Below are 17185 nucleotides of genomic sequence, written 5' to 3'. Positions count from 1 at the left end.
TACCTAAACTTTAGGATTCCTCCTAGATTGTAGCCACCTTAGGCTGCCCTGCACAGCTGGGCACTCCTTCAGTATCTGTGAAACCAGGGTCAAGGCCTGAGCGGGAGCTGGTCGCTCAGCTGGGACTCGTACAAAGCATTGACCCCAGCTCTGTGTTACTGCCACATCAGTCAAAGTGCTCACCCATTCATTCCCAGCCTGAATCAGTTCAAGGACTTGACTGGTGCACTGGACAATCCCCACGTCAGATCCTACAATACTCTAGTCTGGAGCTATTAGTGTTTCTAATGTTCCTGACAGGGAGGAGATTCGGGGGTGGGGGAGGAGTGCGTACGCATGGTCAGGGTAGCATACATGCTTTCAGAATACACAGGGGCCAGTAGACTTGCTCCTGCTTCAGCCACTGACAGTGTTAAAGCTTCAACTTTGGCAACGCTTGTATACTTAAGACATCAGGGAAGCACTCCTACAAGTCGACCCAATGTGTATCAGGACTATTACTACTGCACAAAGCAGGTTGGCTTCTAGCTCTGGACACAGAGGTTTCTAGGTCTTCCTTGATGTCATTCTTGGCAGGTCACTTCAAGCAGTAACACAGGAAAGCAGTGTAGGAATCTTTCCTATTCAATTGGCTAGGCCTGTTACTTCAGTAGTAACTTCGCCAGGTAATAACTGAAGTAGCACAAGGTAACTTGATAAGACACCACACGCTCATTCTAAGGTTCACTTTGATGTGAGACCTTGAATATCTAATCAGCCTAGAGTTCACTTAGCAGCAGCCTGCTCTCTGCTCATGCTTGAAATAACTGAATGCCGGAGAGACACTGAGAAGAGGATTTCAGTTCCAGGTGTAAGGGAAAGACAAGGCAGTGTCTACACAGTCTCCTTCCTAGGCTAGAAGGGAAAGTGTTTGGTGATAAAGAGAATTAGATGCCAGCGAGGAGAGATGGAGCTACACAGGAGAAGCCCCTTTCCTCCCCCTGAACTGGAGGAGAGTGCATGGAGAGTTCTGAAAGCAACAAATGTGGTTTGGAATTGTCTTTCAAGAGGCATAGGAACCAGTGAAAATGGCATGCTGCTAAGCAAGGGATGTAGAGAGCTACTGATGACACAGTTACTTGAGGCTGGAATTCATTGGCTGCGGTAAAGAATTGTCCTTTTAAAGCATCAGAGTTGAAAAATGAATCCCTGCTGTGTGATTGAGGCGGTGTGCTTGCCCCAGTTCACAGCAAACAAATGGGCACCTTTTCGAAGCCAGCCACCACATTGGGTACCCTGGGTGGCACCCTTAGCAGAGAGGCCAAGGAATGAACAAACGGATTTTCCCAGGAAGTGCCTCCAGCTCAGGACTGAGGCACATTTATTGGCCAATGTCTATGAGAAGCTTGCGTAGCCCACATCTGTGCTGTCTCTACTGTGCTGCGTGAGCAGATTCTAGGGCTATCAAGTTGGCATCTTCACCAATAATCTTTTTTTTAGCTTTCATAAGGGGTCCCATGAGGCACAGTCTAGTGCTGCCATGGTAGTGTAACGCAGCACTCCCATCTTTTCAAAGTGTAATAATGAATCCGCTTTGGAAGCGAATAGATCTTCATGTTCATTAACCTGAGACTAGCTGTAGGAAAACTGCCACCACTCGGCACTATGGGATAGATGCTACCTTTCATAGGCCCAGGCCTAAGGGAAGCGGTTAACTGCACTTGAGGAACTCTGTGTCTTCAAACACTTCTTTTAATAAATATTTTATACTCACCAGCTGGCTTGGAATTCGAGTATTTCACTCCACAGCAGAGCAAAGATGTTTTAGAGACCCACAGCTAAACATACTGTCCCATGAGTATGCTGGTGCTGCTGTCACATCACCAAGTCTATTGCAAGGGTGTGGCTAAGCTGCGGTACATAAGTGTTAGGGACTCCAGAAAAGTAAACTGCTGCAGGAAAAGAGTAGCAATTTTAGGAAGACGTGGCAAAGGCAGGAGCAAGGGAGCTACATTGTCCATGTCCTGGACCAGATGTGCACATTCTGATCTCTGCAGTAATATGCTACTGGAAGTGCACGGACTGCTACAAGCCATTCCACAGCGTGACATCTATGCACGCTTTAGTGCAATGCCCCTCATTCTGAAGCTGTTAATTTATAGCAGAGCTGTCCTGCCACAGGAGAATGCTCATGAATGTTATCAGAGGAATGCTTTGCCACCAGCACTTTTGTTTCACTCCCAGCTACAAGGGAGAGTGTACACAAGCAGAGTGGCATTATATACCGCAGTAGGTGAACATGGCCACTAACAGACTGGAATCTCCACTTGAAAATGTGTGCTATAGCAGATTTGTGCAATAAGGGGATCCCTCCTCTCCCCCTCAGAAATTCAGAACTCACGCCATATCTGGGCAGCGTAATAGTTAAGAAGCATATGATGAAGTTTACTGAGAGGAAATAAGTAGTAATGTAAAGGCAGCCTGGGATCACAGAAAACCTTACAATGAGTATTTGCTTGTGCTAAGGAGGCAGCCCAGGTACCAAGAGGCAGGTTTAGCCCTTGCAACATTACCCTGTGTTGAGATCATTGCTTACAGGGTACATTCCCAAAACCAACCAGCGGGGGGGTGAGCAGCAGAATTCAGAGGCCCCAGGCCCCCAAATACTGGGAGACCCCAGTGACGGAACGAAACAGAAAGACAGACATCAGTCCCAGGAAGCATAAGTGAGAGTCGTTACTATCGAGTGAAGATGCCATCTTCTCTTGTAGTGACTCCCAGGGTCCTGTGTCCCCAACCTGTTGGATCCAGCAACCACAGTTTCATCCCTTGTGCACCAATGGAAGGGAAGCACGGTATCCATCACCGCAAGTGAAGGGTCAGAATGACAGTCAGGATCACCCCCAAGAAAAGGACAAAGGGAAGCCAGGTCTTCATGAACCCCCCTATGCTGCAAGAGAGAGAAAGAGGATTAAAAAGAGACACGGCTGATAAGGGATAATGAGGGTGTGTATGGGGGGTAGGGAGGGAGAGAAATGTCTGGGGATAATTGAAGAGTTGCAGGTTAGAAAGGGAGGAACCATCACCCTAACTGTTGACTCATATTTAACTTGTCATCCACTATGACCCCCAGATCCCTTTGCGCAGTATTCTTTCCGAGGCAGTCCTTTCCCAGTTTGTATGTGTGCAACTGATTGTTCTTTCCTAAGTGGAGTACTCTGCATGTGTCCTTATTGAATTTCGTCCTGTTTACTTCAGACCATTTCTCCAGTTTGTCCAGCTCATTTTGAATTTTAATCCGATCCTCCAAAGCATTTGCAACCCCTCCCAGCTTGGTATCACCCACAAACTGCGTAAGAGTACACTCTATGCCCTGATCTAAATCACTGATGAAGATATTGAACAGAACCGGACCCAGACTGATCTCTGCTGTCAGTTCAAATCCAGCCCAGCAGTTAGCACTGGCTGGCTATTTGATGTCTATATGAAAGGGGATGGTCACATCAGATCAGTCCTAGGTCATAAATTCCCATGTTACAAAAATGCAATGAAATGTTATTACAGCTGGCAACTTGAGTAGCGGGGCCGAGGACTTACTAAGGCACAGGGACTGAACTCCCCTAAAAGCCCCTAGAGGCTCCTCCAGAACAGGGGTAAAACACATTTGCAGGACAGTATTGGGGAAGCTTGTACTCTACTGCCCTGCTCTATCTGTTCTGCGTCTACAGAGGATCACATTCCCTAGGACTGAGAAACTGGCACTAAAGTTATTCTTTTTAAACAAAGCCCAGGTGAACGCTATTATGGTGCTGAAAGCAATTTTGGTGGTAAAGGTCTGGGAGAAAAATCCAAAGAGCAGTGGGTGGACATCCTAATAAAAAAACGGGACTCATTTTATTACAACACAAAAGAGAGAGAAGAAAATCTGTGGCTGACATAGGCCACTGCCAAGTATGGTCACAGTTATGAACATTACAAGCGGTGGCCAGACCCAGGGTCAGGCAGCCAAAGACTTCATGGGGAGCTATAGACTAGGATTTGCTTTAGATTACACTTTTCATAGACCAAACCCCCAAAAGCACTTCGCAAAGCAAAATGTTAAACACTAGTATCTCAGGAGATCACAAGCTCAGCAAAACCTCACACACCACACCTTGGCCTTTAATGGAGATATAGGGTTGCTCAGGACACTGGTGATCTCTCTTTCCTCTTGAGCTTTCACCAGTCATGGGAAGCCTGCTCTTAACATCTTGGTAAAAAGGACAGCAACCCTGCCAACTTAGCTGTGCGCTAGTGTCAGGATTCCTCATAAGCACTGAGCCCACAATCATCCAGCCAAGGGCAGGTATGCTATCAGCTGAGCCCTACGGTCCTCAATACACAATCGGAAGACATATGGGTGAAAGCTTAACCACTTCTCTCTGGGGTGGCGAAAAACACTGAAGGATCAGAAACTTTGAGAAGCTAGCCCTTCAATAAACAGATCCCCTCGCCTGCAGGATCTAGACTGGTCTGCAGCTCACCTTACATACTTCCCATACAGGAGGGAGAGGAAGCAAAGTTTGACCATGTTCCAGGAGCTGCTGTTATCGTATCTCATTAGGTTTAAGGCCAGAGCCACATGGGAGTGGCAGTTGTCACAGCAAAGATTGTGCTATAATAGAAAGGGACATGAAGTTAGAATTTTTCGGTCTCCATTAGGTTCCTCTAGGTCCGCCCATCTTCGTTCTGGGGCAGGATTGTCCCCTAAAATTAGCCAGATAATAAGTTCTAATAGAACTCAACAGGACCCCAATCCCACTGGTGCTTTTGGATGCTAGTTCAGAACAAACTGCTGAGAGAGTATATTCCCCAGGGCTTACTCCCAGTTTAGCAGTAAGTAAGCAGAAGGATTCTGATTCCATATTACCTTAGAGATGGAGGACCAGTGCACAAACATAAGCCTTTCACGAGGCAAGTGTGAAGATGCAGAGACATGAGGATAGAGCATGACACAGAAAACAGTCAAGAACTGGCTTTGATCACATAGCTCTTATCAACTGCTTCATAAAAAGGGATCAGCCCATCAAGAAATTTCATTTCACAGATGGGAGAAGAGCAAGAAACATTAGAAGATTTGTCCAAGTTCTATAAGAGTAGCATTTTATTAAGAAAAAAAATACAGGATTTTCCTTGTTTCACTGCACCTGGTTAAATCAAGACTAGCCTATATGCAGGCAGGGCTGCAAGTCTTACCATTCGGTGCTTGTACTCCTCAGAGGCATCATGCACAGCCGTATCCCAAGCATTGGGACTGCTGGAGTACACTTTGTTTGGATCCAGTTTCCAGTACCTGACAAGGAAGACACGAGAAGCCCTAGTTTAATCACTACACCTTCTGTTCTTTCAGTTTCCTTTCCTTCCCCATTAGGGGGCTATTTAAAGCAGGAGTCAGCAGACAAACCCTCAGTCATTCATTAATGAGGCTCAATGAACTCAAGGAACTGCATTGTTCTAGAGAGGTGCATGTGATAAGAAGGCATCAGGAGAACCCCACCCCCCACCTCCAACCTAAAGCAGTTACACCTCAGCTAGCAAGGGATTATTGTACATGTGGAACAAATTAGGTTCTGAACTCCAATTTTCATGTGGAATTTAAAACCCTAATTCCATCCACATACTTGTTTATTTGAATAAAGTCCAAAAATCAGGAGCTGATTTGCATCATGGCAAATAAAAACATCAAAACCAAGATGGGAATATTAACTGTTTATCACTCAGTTTTTGATATCATTTACTTTCAGCAACTGATTGCCACAAATTCTACTTTAATATAAAGTCTTAACCGCTGTAATAGTCATGTAAATATTGACTCTCCCATTATTTTAATACCATAACTTTGCAGTCATGCTTCTAATCAGATTTAATTTAATGTTCTCTCTTGGAATGCACAGATACACTAGCTGCCCCTTTGAATTAGGGCCTTTGATCTCTGAGAATGTTACCTATATTACTACATATTTATGTTGGTTTCAGTTAATTAAGGACATTTCCATGTGAATTTGTTAAAAGTTTAATAAAAAGAAACAGCAGCACTTACTTCACCGGCTTCCCAAACGCCATGTTGTCTTCCTATAGAAAGGAGAAAGATCTCTCAGGAGAATACAGACCACACAAAATTCAATAAATGCATCTTCTCCTAGCCCCCTCAATCTCTAAGTTACACTAATATTGGACCCCTGATTTTGACCCAAAAATGGCAATATTCACCTGTATTGTGGGATACATCAAACTAACCCTTGTCACTGGAATCTAATACTTCTCTGGAGGTACAAGAGGTCAAAAGACACCCTTCCCTTATTGCTCAATAAAACAAATTAGCCCATCCTCGATGGCAGTAACCAGCTTATCTGCACTGGCCAGCCCTCAACACAAAGGTGACTAACATGGTTGTATCTGCCCTGAATCCAATACAGGGTTAGCCAGTGGAAAAAATTAAACACACAGCAGTTCTCTGCTCTTCAGGGATTTATGCAGCAATTATTTCAAGCTTTCATTTCACTTTGGAAATGTGAAACACCGAGAGAACCGTTCACAAACATTTGAGGAGGGTGGGCACCAGGCCAACTTCAAGTTCCTCATTTATCAACCAGAACCATCACCTACTTACGGAGACGTAGTAAGGGCCCGCAAAGTCCCGAATGACTCCAGCTGACGTACAGATACCCATGTGGCCGATGATAGGGAAGAGCCATCTACCAAGATAACAAATGAAATGTCGGCGTCAAATGTCTCACCCTGATCACACACTCCGTCAGGAGATTGCTAGAATGGCTACATCAGGGGTTCTCAAACTGGGGGTTGGGACCCCTCAGGGGGTCGCAAGTTTATTACATGAGAGGTTGCGAGCTGTCAGCCTCCACCCCAAACCCTGCTTTGCCTCCAGCATTTATAATGGTGTTAAATATATTTAAAAGTGTCTTTAATTTATAAGGGGGGGAGGGTAGCACTCAGAGGCTTGCTGTGTGAGAGGGGTCACCAGTACAAAAGTTTGAGAATCACTGGGCTACACAATGAACTGTGTGGGACAAAGACAGACAGACAGAGCTAGCAAGTTAGAGGTAGGTGCTGGGGGTGAGGGGGGAAGAGACGTGACAGCTAGTAAAGCAGAGCTGAGCACAAATTGGCAGAGGCTAGGTCACACAGATACACACATACAGGTAGGAGAATATAAAAGCAGATAATGTCCAAACCCACACCACCCGGACAAGCAATTCCACAAATTTAGGTTTCTTTGCATTGGCACCAAGACTTTAAGCTTTTAATATGATTAATTGTTGTTATTACAAAGACAGGAGTCTCAGGGCCTGATGCTGCTCTCAAAATACACCACTGTGCAAGCCATCTGAAACCAGGAAGGAATGAGCACTTCAATCTTTATCTGAAGCAACCCCATTTTAGTTTTTCTGGGTAAATGCACTGGCTCTAGAAGGAAGCTCTCTTGAAGACAAATTGAATCTTGTAAGTTATCAATGAAAAAAATTATTTGGTCATCTAACCCATCTTTATACCAATATTTACAATCATACAAATACTTCAATACCACCACCACCTAAGAGCCCTAGTCACGGACCAGGTCTCCACAATGCTAGGCACTGTACAATCACAGAAGAAAAAGACGGCCCCTGCCCCAAGGGGTTTACTATCTAAGTTTGGGACAAAAGACACCAGGGCTGTTTTTCACTGAAAACTTATTGTGTCTCCCCCAGACAATGGGCTCCCACCACTAGGAAGAATATTTCCTAGCCTAAATGGTCCTGTTTTTCCAAAGGTTTCTTGACATCAGTTTATATTTTTATCTAATTATCTTGTGCTATCCTAAAATCTTCTCCTCCTCCTCCTCAGTATTTACAGCCTTCAGGAGCTAGCAGAGTTACGTCCCTACACCCTAAGGCTACGTCTACACTACAAGTGCTACAGCGGCATGGCAGCAGCACTGTAGCTACGTCACTGCAGTGTAGACGCTTCCTACTTCAATGGAAGGGGTTTTTTCGTTGTAATTAATCCACCACTCCACAAGGTGGTAGTAGATCTAGCTGCGTCTATGCCAGAGGTTAGTTTGACCTAACCACAGCATTCAGGGTGCAATTACTTTCATAGTTCTGAGCGACTGTTGCTAGGTTGATCTGATTTTCAAGTGTTGACCAGGCCTTAGTTGTTGTTTAGCACTAAATATTTATAGGCTGGGCTAAGCCAATCTCCACAACCCCCTAATGACTTTTATTTACTTTTCACCATTTACACTATTTATTCTTTGCATTTCACGATCTTGGACAACGAAAACAAACCAGACAGTTTCACTTTTACATAGGGGGAGTTTTACAGTCAATTTCATTTTTTGATTGCCAGGATGCTGTTGGGTCTGAAGTTCTAAACATTACAGAAGACATGTCTACATTAAAAAGATTACCTAGTTTTTAAACTCTAAATTCAGATATGGGGACTGAATGGCCCATGTGACTGGGAAGAGAGGAGGAAAATTTGATAATTGTGCCAAACAACAAGAAATTTCACAGCATCACAACCATCTCATGAGATTTCTGATGATTCTGCAGGAAGTTGTCAATACTGACATGGGAGGGGAAATCCAGGAGAAAGAAAAGATATCCAGTGGTCTGTTAAAAGGATACATGTCTTACTCCTTAATCAGCTAATTAAAAAGCTGAAAAGATTTTTTCTTCATTTTTCTTTTTTAAACAGTACTTTGGGATGAGATGAAGCCTGGAATGTTTAAGCAGGTGAAAACAGGAGTTACAATGAAAGTTGGTCTGCAACCTTAGAGCATTCATTAACATGAAAGCTGTAATATGGTTTTTCTTCTCCACCTGAGGTTGAAGGGTTATCATTCAGATTTCTGGTACACTGCATAAAATATCTTTTCTCCCCATCTCAGCTCTGCTACAACGAGTCCCTAGCCACTAAAAGAACCAGCAAACAAATCAAAATAATTTCATTATGGCTTTGGATATTTTAGTCAGATTGCAACAAAAGGTTATATTGCTTTCAAATGCCTCTTTCTAGTGTGCTGATTTTGCATGTACTTGTTTGGTCATCACTAGGGATGGCTGTGTTTGGGTTGTTTCCCCCAACTGCATGAAAGAAAATTGGAAAAGGCATACCAAAAATAACCCAGCCATCATTATAAAGGAATTATAAATATTTTTTTCTCAAATTGCTTCAAACTATTTAATAAATCCACATGCTGCTACAGTGGGCATATCTAAAGCCAACTGTAAAAATCCATGCAGCTGCTCAGAAGCAGCCTTGACAAGAGACCATGCCTTCTTATAGAAAAACCTGAAGTCATGAGGTTTGCACTCGACAAACGTACACGTTATATGGTCTTAGCGAGGAGAAAAGCCACAGAGAAAGTAGTGATTGTGAGTCGGCTCCTGGCTGCCCTAGTGATCATCTATGCTCATTGTAGTGGGAAACCTATTAGGTTTGAAGCACAGGAGAGGCAAGGGTGGGGGAAAAAAACCTTCATGGTTCCTAATTGTACCCCCAGGATCCACCATTTCTACTCCCTGAACCAGAGCCATGCTTCACAGCTACAATATGTATTTAGGATAACTGGCCAGGACTTTTCTATAGACCTCATCAAGCTACTCCCTGTCAAGCAGGCTCTCCTGTGACCATCCACACCCTGACCCTGGGGCTGTACGCACTGCCTCTGCAGCACTGACCGTTCTGGCAGGGCTAGGGAGCTAGACACTGAACATTCAAACCCAGGTCTCCACACAATGGAGCACCATGGCTTTTAGCCGACGGCGCTGGTACCTCAGCTAACATTTTTACTACAGGTTTCAGAGGGGCAGCCGTGTTAGTCTGTAGCAGCAAAAACAACCCGGAGTCCTTGTGGCACCTTAAAAGACGAACAAATTTATTTGGGCATAAACTTTCGTGGGCTAAAACCCACAGCCGATGAGGAGGGCTTTAGCCCACGAAAGCTTATGCCCCAATAAATTTGTTCTTCTCTAAGGCGCCACAAGGACGCCTCGTTTTTACGACACGTTTTGTTCAGCAGAATTTGAAGAGTTTCCCTAGGCCACGGTGTTTTATTTTTGGTTGGTTGGTACCACCCAAGGTAGGGATTTAAAGAGCGATGGTTAGGCCACTATCCCCCACCACAAAGATCCCTGTCCGGCGGGAAGAGGGCCTCTTGCCAGCCGAGCTCACGTCGCTTGGCATGGAGCTAAGCCCCCCCCGGCGCGGGACAGGAAGCCCAGGCTCTCCGGGGCTCAGGAAGGTGCAGGGTAGGGGGGCTCCGGAGGCTCAACGGGGAGCCGCATCTGGCAGCCCGCGGAGAGAGGCGCCCGGGGCCGGCTCCGAGGGCACTGCCCCGGAAGCGTGACGGGGGGCGCCCCTTGGCCCAGTTACCGCGAAGGGGCTGGCGGCCGCCCAACGAGTAACGCGGGGCCGGCGCCCAAAGCAGCCCGGGGACAGGGCAGAGCCGGACACACGCAGCCAGGCCCCGCGGGCGGCAGCCGAGACCCCGAGCGGGGCCCTGGCCACCCGGAGCCGCCCCGCGGCGCACTCACGTCAGCACGGGGATGGGCGTCCACACCACGCAGTAGGGGAAGCGGCCCCGCTCGGGCTCCAGCCCGGCCCCCGGGCCGCCATTAAACTGCTTCATCTTCCCCCCCGCGGCCTCCGCTTCCGCCATCGCCGGGGAGCGCGTCACTTCCTGGAGACCGCGGGCGCTTCCGGGGCCGTCTGGTAACTAGGGAGAGCGGGGCCTGCGCGCCACCTTCTGCCTCGGCCTTCCCTGGGCCCTTTGGTCTCATAACCCGCCCCCCCCAGCCACCCTGCCCCCTATATCCCACCCCCCCCAGCCTCCCATACACGGCCCCCCCACCCCCAGGATCTCCTACCCTTAGCTCCCCCTACCGCCCCCAGCCCCCCCATAGAGCCCTGCCCCAGAACTGGAGCTGGGCCCCAAGGTGCACACAGGGCCACAGATCCCACCCCTCCTTGGGGTGGGGGGAAGCACTGTGTCATCTACATACCTTTGGAGGTATGGGCCTGCTTCCTGCCTAAACCCCTTTGAGGACAGGGGTCAGGCCCGTGCGTTTCCTCCAGCCCCTCCTGCAGCAGGAAATTGGAGGTTGCAACCTCCAGAGCGAGACTCGTCCAGACAGGTGTCGGAGGTGCTGATTCAAGCCCCTCGCTCCTGGCAGGCCACGTCTTCTAGGTTATGTCAGCCCGAAAGCTGGTGCCTGCCAGTGGCGTCTCATCCGCATCAAATCTTGCATCTTTTCAGTGTCACGTTTCCACTGCTGGGTATGACGAGATATTTATATGAACCAGCCACGCAATGAGCCTGAACCAAAACTCCAGATCCAAATGTTCCCAAGACTCTCTACCCGCTCAGATTTCAATCTGAGTTTTGGGACTAAGCCCTGCTCTAGCTGGACTGAACCATACCTGCCTTTCAACGGACAGGGACTTTGCTATTTTTCATACCGCTCTTCACCACAGCTCTGTGAAGAGTCTAGAATAAATAATGAAAAAACAGCCATAAGGATTGTGTGTCATTAAAGGGGTAGTCCTTTAAAGGGTGGCCTAGTCCTCAAAAAACACAGCCTTATGTTCTTAAAAGCAAATCTTTCCCCTACACCTACAAGGTGGTGCAATATTTCTTTGACAGATTTAAGTGCTGATTCCTTCTGGAAAGGAAATGCTATCAATTCATATGAATTGGGAGCTACATCAAAGGCCCTGGCTGGATGCCCAAAAAGGGGAATTTCTTCATTTCCTAACAAAGTACTACCTACAACAGCTTGTGTCTAATGATGCCAAACTGAAGCAGCAGGAATAGCTATGTATTGTTCATTAGAGCTGCCCCTGAGGGATCATCTCTTTCTTTCTCCTGATAGAAAGTCTGCATCACTGATGTTTCATTTGCATTGTGACAGGCCCACGGATGGCTGGAGCACTCCCCATTTGGAGCTGGTACAAGCTGTCCCCTCTGCAGGAATGACAGATTTCTCTGCTTTGCCTTCTCTTTGCAAGTCTCGTCCAAGGTTTCAGAATCCTTCGTTTCTGGTTCATGTTGAGAATTTATTCATCCATTGTTGCAGGAGATTTGGTGGTACTTTTTTTTTTTTAATGCCACTATCACAGTAGTGCTTTTTGTTCCCCCAGAATAGGGTGTTGTGTTCTCAGTTGCTGGGAGACCCATAAATCAAGGCAATGAGACTTGACAGTGATGGATGACCATAACCTTTACTGATCATGTCTGTAGCACATGGGTATCCACTCAGCAGCACTAACTAAACTCCAGCAAACCTAACCCTCTTTTGCATGTACTAGGCTCAGTGTAGACTCTAGGAATGGTTAGCTGGATCTTTTCTTTACTGTTCCAAAGTCCTGGATGGGAATCTGTAAGGAAAACTTGAGGACATTTATATTAGGTACAAAAGTTAAAAGAAATTAGGACAGATGGGAGAACGTGTAGGGACAACAGCAGCACACCTGAGGGAGGACGGAAATAGGTAACTATCAATCAAGAAGAGAACAGAAAATCAGGTAAAATACAAGAATAACTGTGGGAAGAAACAACACATCCCTGGCCCTTCCATTGTGAATCTGAGCCAAGGATCCCCAAGCATTTTATAAATATTAACTAATCAAGCTTCAGACAGACACATTTCTCTGAGGTACGGCAGGGATTGGTACTGTGTTTAGAGTAATAGTTACAAATCCAGAATCAAATTAGAAAAATAACTCCTTTATTAGGAAATTGAATTCAACTACATGAGGAAGCTGAAAAAGAAATTTATTTATTCCAAGTTCCAACCCCACAACATTCTCAGCAGGATACTGAGGGGTAAGTTGCTGTACTAGTTAGAAAATGGGTTAATTACCTTGTCCAAACCACTCTCATTGGCTCACTGTATCCTGAGAGCAGGACATTTTATCCTAGCTCCTACCAAAAGCTGATGCGTTACCTGGGTGAGCGTCACATACAGCACATTCCTCTATGTACCCCTGTTATACTTCTAGAAGTCCTTGGTTCCTCCTTACACCAAGATCTGTGACTATTTCCCTTCAAGGTTAGAAGATTGCGGTGGCAGGGTGCTGCTATTACAGCTCACAGGAGCAATGAGTAATGTTTAAAGTGTTGCAGAGTTAGAAGCCAGCTGGTGGAGCTCTGCTAGTAAAAGTCTTGGACTAGTTCCTAGGCCTGTATGTCTGGCTTCATTCTGCACAAGGTCTCTTTAAAACACCAAGGGGTTGCAGTGCAATCCAAAGCACTGCATTAATACAAGGGTTGTTTTGGGGATGCAGTTTATTATTAAGAAAGGTTGAGTGTTATTCCCAATAGCTAGCAGAGTATAAATTCATAGACCATGGGGCTCATTCTCAAGTAGGAGATCATGTCCTTCATAGTTGATTTTCCCATTTCAGCTCCATGCCTCTGTTTCTGCTGTGGCCTACACATCTCACTGTTAAACTGAGTTAGTGGGGCCCTTCCTGCCTTAAAGTTAACTGCATTATCTAGAGATTTTTTTTGGGAGAGAAGTAGCTGGAAAATATAATGTAGGGGAGGAAGGGGTGTTTATATGTTTTAAATGTATTTCAGGCTGGTGAAAAGTTCCAGTTTGAAAACCTTGGCAACTGAGATCCTCTAGCCACAGAGCACATGCAGTATAAAGACCAGCACTGCAAGCTTCCCCCGTGCTCCATCAGGTTTGATTAAGGGTTGGCCTTGACTAGAATTTAAAGATGTCAGCTAACACATTCTGAGAGTCTAGTACAAACAAGGCACTGTACATTTTGTGCTAATCAGTCCACAGGGACTGAGGGTTCGACTCAACAAGCTTAGCATGTCAGTCTACATTGCCTTACCTACACTAAAAACTGTTAGAAGATAGTAGTTAGCACATTAGCGAACATCCTACCTTGAATGCTGGACTAAACAATGCCTTAGAACAACTACCCTTAGGTAAGAGAGCTACATTCAGTCTATCCAGCTCATTCACTCCTGGATATCTCTACTAATGTTTCCCATAAGGAAGCCAACCGTCACAAGGGCATTTTTGATGTGGAGACTGATCTAATATGAACTGGGTCAACACCCATCAATCCATTTCCCAGACAACAGAGAAGCCTTCGGATTGTAACACCCTTCTTCCATGCCAGGCTTCAATCTGGTAACCTGGAGGTAAATGTTGAGATATTCCATTACCAAACCTCATGAAGAAAAATCAAAGGGAGAGTGTTCCTGCCCTAATAATTCTCCCCTACCAACAAGCAAGGCCAAGCTTGTGACCATACAAACTGCATGAAACATCTAGGACAGACAATAAAACACAAAACCCTGGAGTGTTTGATTAAAAGACTAACTTTTCTGGGTGGTCTAGAACAAAGCAAAGGGTGAATAGTCATTGGCTGCAGCACTTAGCAAGAGCGTGAGGGGATGCTGTTAAGATTCGCACATTGTCCTCTGCTCTGGCACCACTGCCCACGTGAGCTAGTATGCCCATTTCATATTAGTTAACAGGGTGGTTGTTAGTGTTGATAGAGGCTGCCAGCTGCACAGTACTGAGGCCTAGGCCCTCTCTTCAGGCACAGAAGAGGAGCAGCCACAGTGGCATCAACAGGCTAAGCTTCCCTTGCAGTGTCATAGAATCACAGAAATATAGGGCTGAAAGGACCTCAAGAAGTCATCAAATCCAGGCCCCTGTGCTGAGGCCAGGACCAAGACCACCCCTAGCAGGAATCTGTCCAAGCTGCTGAAACCTCCAGTGATGGGGATTCCACAACTCCACTTGGAAGCCTATGCCAGACTTAACGATCTTTAGAGTTAGGAAAAACAATTTCTAATAGCTAACCTAACTCTCCCTTGCCGCACCTTAAGCTCATTACTTCTTGTCCTGCCTTCGGTGGGAATGGGGAACAATGACAGGACCACTTCTAGTGATAAAGAGTTTCGTCCTCAGACAATCTGGACTTTTTGGCTCCCTGCTGAGCATGCCAACAACCAGGCCTCTCTTGCAGTGGTGTGGATCAAGCTGTCAGAGAAAGTAGGAACCTGATTGTCCTGGGGCAGGATTTGAACTGATAATTCAGAGATACATTTCAACTCCAGAGTCTCCTTAAATTCCGCACCCCCCACCACCACACACACACAAACACACACACAGGAAATAACCCACACTAGCAGATCACATTTCTTTTTTAGACTCTACAGGAGGGTTCCCCCAGGTAGAAATCCATCCATTTGAAGTGGAGGGAGGGGACAGCTGCAGCGATATCAAGCCTTGCCTAGTGACAATTGGTAGATAGGTCAAGCTTTCATTGTTGCCATTCCTCTCCCACGAATCTGCATAGGATAGGAACAGTCAGCAGGCGGAAGTGGATGCAGTTGGAAAAAGAAGCCGCAAGGAATTCTTCCTTGAATAAAATTAGGATGGGGGAAATAGTTTGAGACACAAAATAGCTGCCAGCATGCTCCATGCATCACCATATGGATGGAACATCAGTCATACACAAGCAGCACTGTGAGAGCAGTACCATATCCAATTACATTTCCCCCCTCCCACCTTTGTTCTTATGCTGGTGGGTTTATCCCCAGTGACCCTGGTCTCATGTTATTAGGAAATGTTCTGCTGTCTCCTAGGCTAGAATTTACTAGCAGAAGTGATCTTTCCACACTTGATTGCAGGCTCATCGCTCACCAGGGGCTCCAAGACCTTTCAGAGAAGAACACATCAGGCCCATCCATTTTGGGAAGGAAGAGCCCCAGGAGTGCATCAGATTGGATTCATCCAAGCAGGTGGCATTTCTTCATAGATAGGACCCAGGCTGCAAGGAATTCAATTGCATCTCTTGCTTGCTTCCTTTCAAGCAGTGGCTAAGATGTTCATAGTAGAGGCTTGAAAGAAGCAGGCATGCAGCCAGCTCTTGTTCATTAAGCAGCCTTCTCTTGAGCCTTGCCTGTTGTGACAGCTGAAGCATTATAGGAGCTGCCAGAAACAAACCACTCAGCAAAAAAAGGCAGCGACGTTGACAAATGAAGCAGCAGCCACACAGGGGCAGCTGATGCCGTGGGCCAGAGGCTGGGGAAACGGTTTGGAATGTCAATTAGGCAAAATTGACAGAGGACACTTGAAAATACTTCCCTTCCCTGTGAAAAGCTATGGTGGGTGGATTTTTTTTTTTTTTTTTTGGTGGCCTGTGCCTTCTGCAATCTGACAGCCTCTAAACAGGAGCAGAAATGTCAGATTCTTCTTTCTGGCTGTGGCGATATCAAGCAGGGACACACACCAAAAACCAAGGCTGCTCCCTCATCCCATCCTTTAACAATGAGGCTTCTCTGGATCAATGCCATTTCAGAGCCGCACTTTCCCCTCCCTGCCTCTCACTTAAGTTGGTGCTCACCAATTCATGTGGCAGCTTCTAGGTGTAGCAAGTGTGAAAAGAGTTATGTTTCCAGTGGAGCCATGATAGAGGAACAATCCCAGGAAGCCAGATGTGGGATCATTCAACTCTCTCATCCACAGCCACCACTGATTTCAGTAAACACAAACACACTGAAGAGCCCACACAGGGCTCTTCATCCCCGTTCTTGGCTGGCACCGGTGTGGTCCAGAGGCAGCCTCGTTTCATGTGACAGTGAGGACTGTAAGCCAGGCCTGTCCTACTCCTAAGGGGACTAGGGTAGGGACACTACTTTCAGAAGAGAGATTTCCCTCATCAGAAAGCAGCTTGCTTTGTGGTGTGCTTCCAATACTTCTTCCCACCTCCCGTTAGAGATGAGACACAGCTTAGTCCCACTGACCGGGTGTCACTGCAGTACTAAACCACTAGATTGTAATGTAAATCAAGCAATGAGGCACCACCATTTGGCGCGGGGGGAGGGGGAGGCGGCAGTTTTACCTGCATTCATGGCTGAATTCAGCCCAAGAGCTATTCATCACTATTCCCTTCCAGGGGGCTCACATTTACCTCTTCAGCATTTAGAGATACACAACCTAACCTCTCCCTGTTCTTAATTGCTTCCAACTAGCTCCTTCCATCTTTACCACCACCTCTCTGCCCACAAATTCAGCCCAAGAGCTGATGCAATTATTAAAACACACTAATAAGGGCATAGTTGATAGAGTGCATCTGCTGGTGTGATCAAGTGCATGAACTGGAACAACTGCAGGCCAGAAGC

The 17185-nt window shown here is 46.3% G+C and overlaps 1 protein-coding gene across 1 annotated transcript; it reads right to left on the bottom strand.

Annotated features, from left to right (window-relative positions):
- Positions 1-2816: 2816 nt before the first annotated feature.
- TMEM222 (transmembrane protein 222) lies at positions 2817-10715 on the bottom strand. Its single transcript, XM_048826097.1, has 6 exons — positions 10560-10715; positions 6629-6713; positions 6059-6090; positions 5215-5311; positions 4503-4633; positions 2817-2929 (listed from the first exon to the last, which is right to left on the bottom strand). Exons 1-6 carry the CDS (start codon positions 10682-10684, stop codon positions 2842-2844), a joined length of 558 nt encoding a protein of 185 aa, XP_048682054.1. The 5' UTR covers positions 10685-10715; the 3' UTR covers positions 2817-2841.
- Between the last annotated feature and the right edge of the window lie 6470 nt (positions 10716-17185).

Source organism: Caretta caretta, chromosome 19 (assembly GCF_965140235.1).
Source record: "Caretta caretta isolate rCarCar2 chromosome 19, rCarCar1.hap1, whole genome shotgun sequence".
Lineage (NCBI taxonomy): Eukaryota > Metazoa > Chordata > Testudines > Cheloniidae > Caretta > Caretta caretta.
This window is presented reverse-complemented; position numbering and strand designations above follow the sequence as displayed.

What these genes read in the sequence shown, in the direction of transcription:
- TMEM222 (XM_048826097.1), bottom strand. Translation starts at nt 10,684, where the DNA reads ATGGCGGAAGCGGAGGCCGCGGGGGGGAAGATGAAGCAGTTTAATGGC. An exon ending in AGGAGTACAAGCACCGAATG is followed by an intron (nt 4,634 to 5,214) that starts GTAAGACTTGCA and finishes TTTCTATTATAG; the next exon opens with CACAATCTTTGCTGTGACAA. An exon ending in CTGTATGGGAAGTATGTAAG is followed by an intron (nt 2,930 to 4,502) that starts GTGAGCTGCAGA and finishes TCTCTCTTGCAG; the next exon opens with CATAGGGGGGTTCATGAAGA.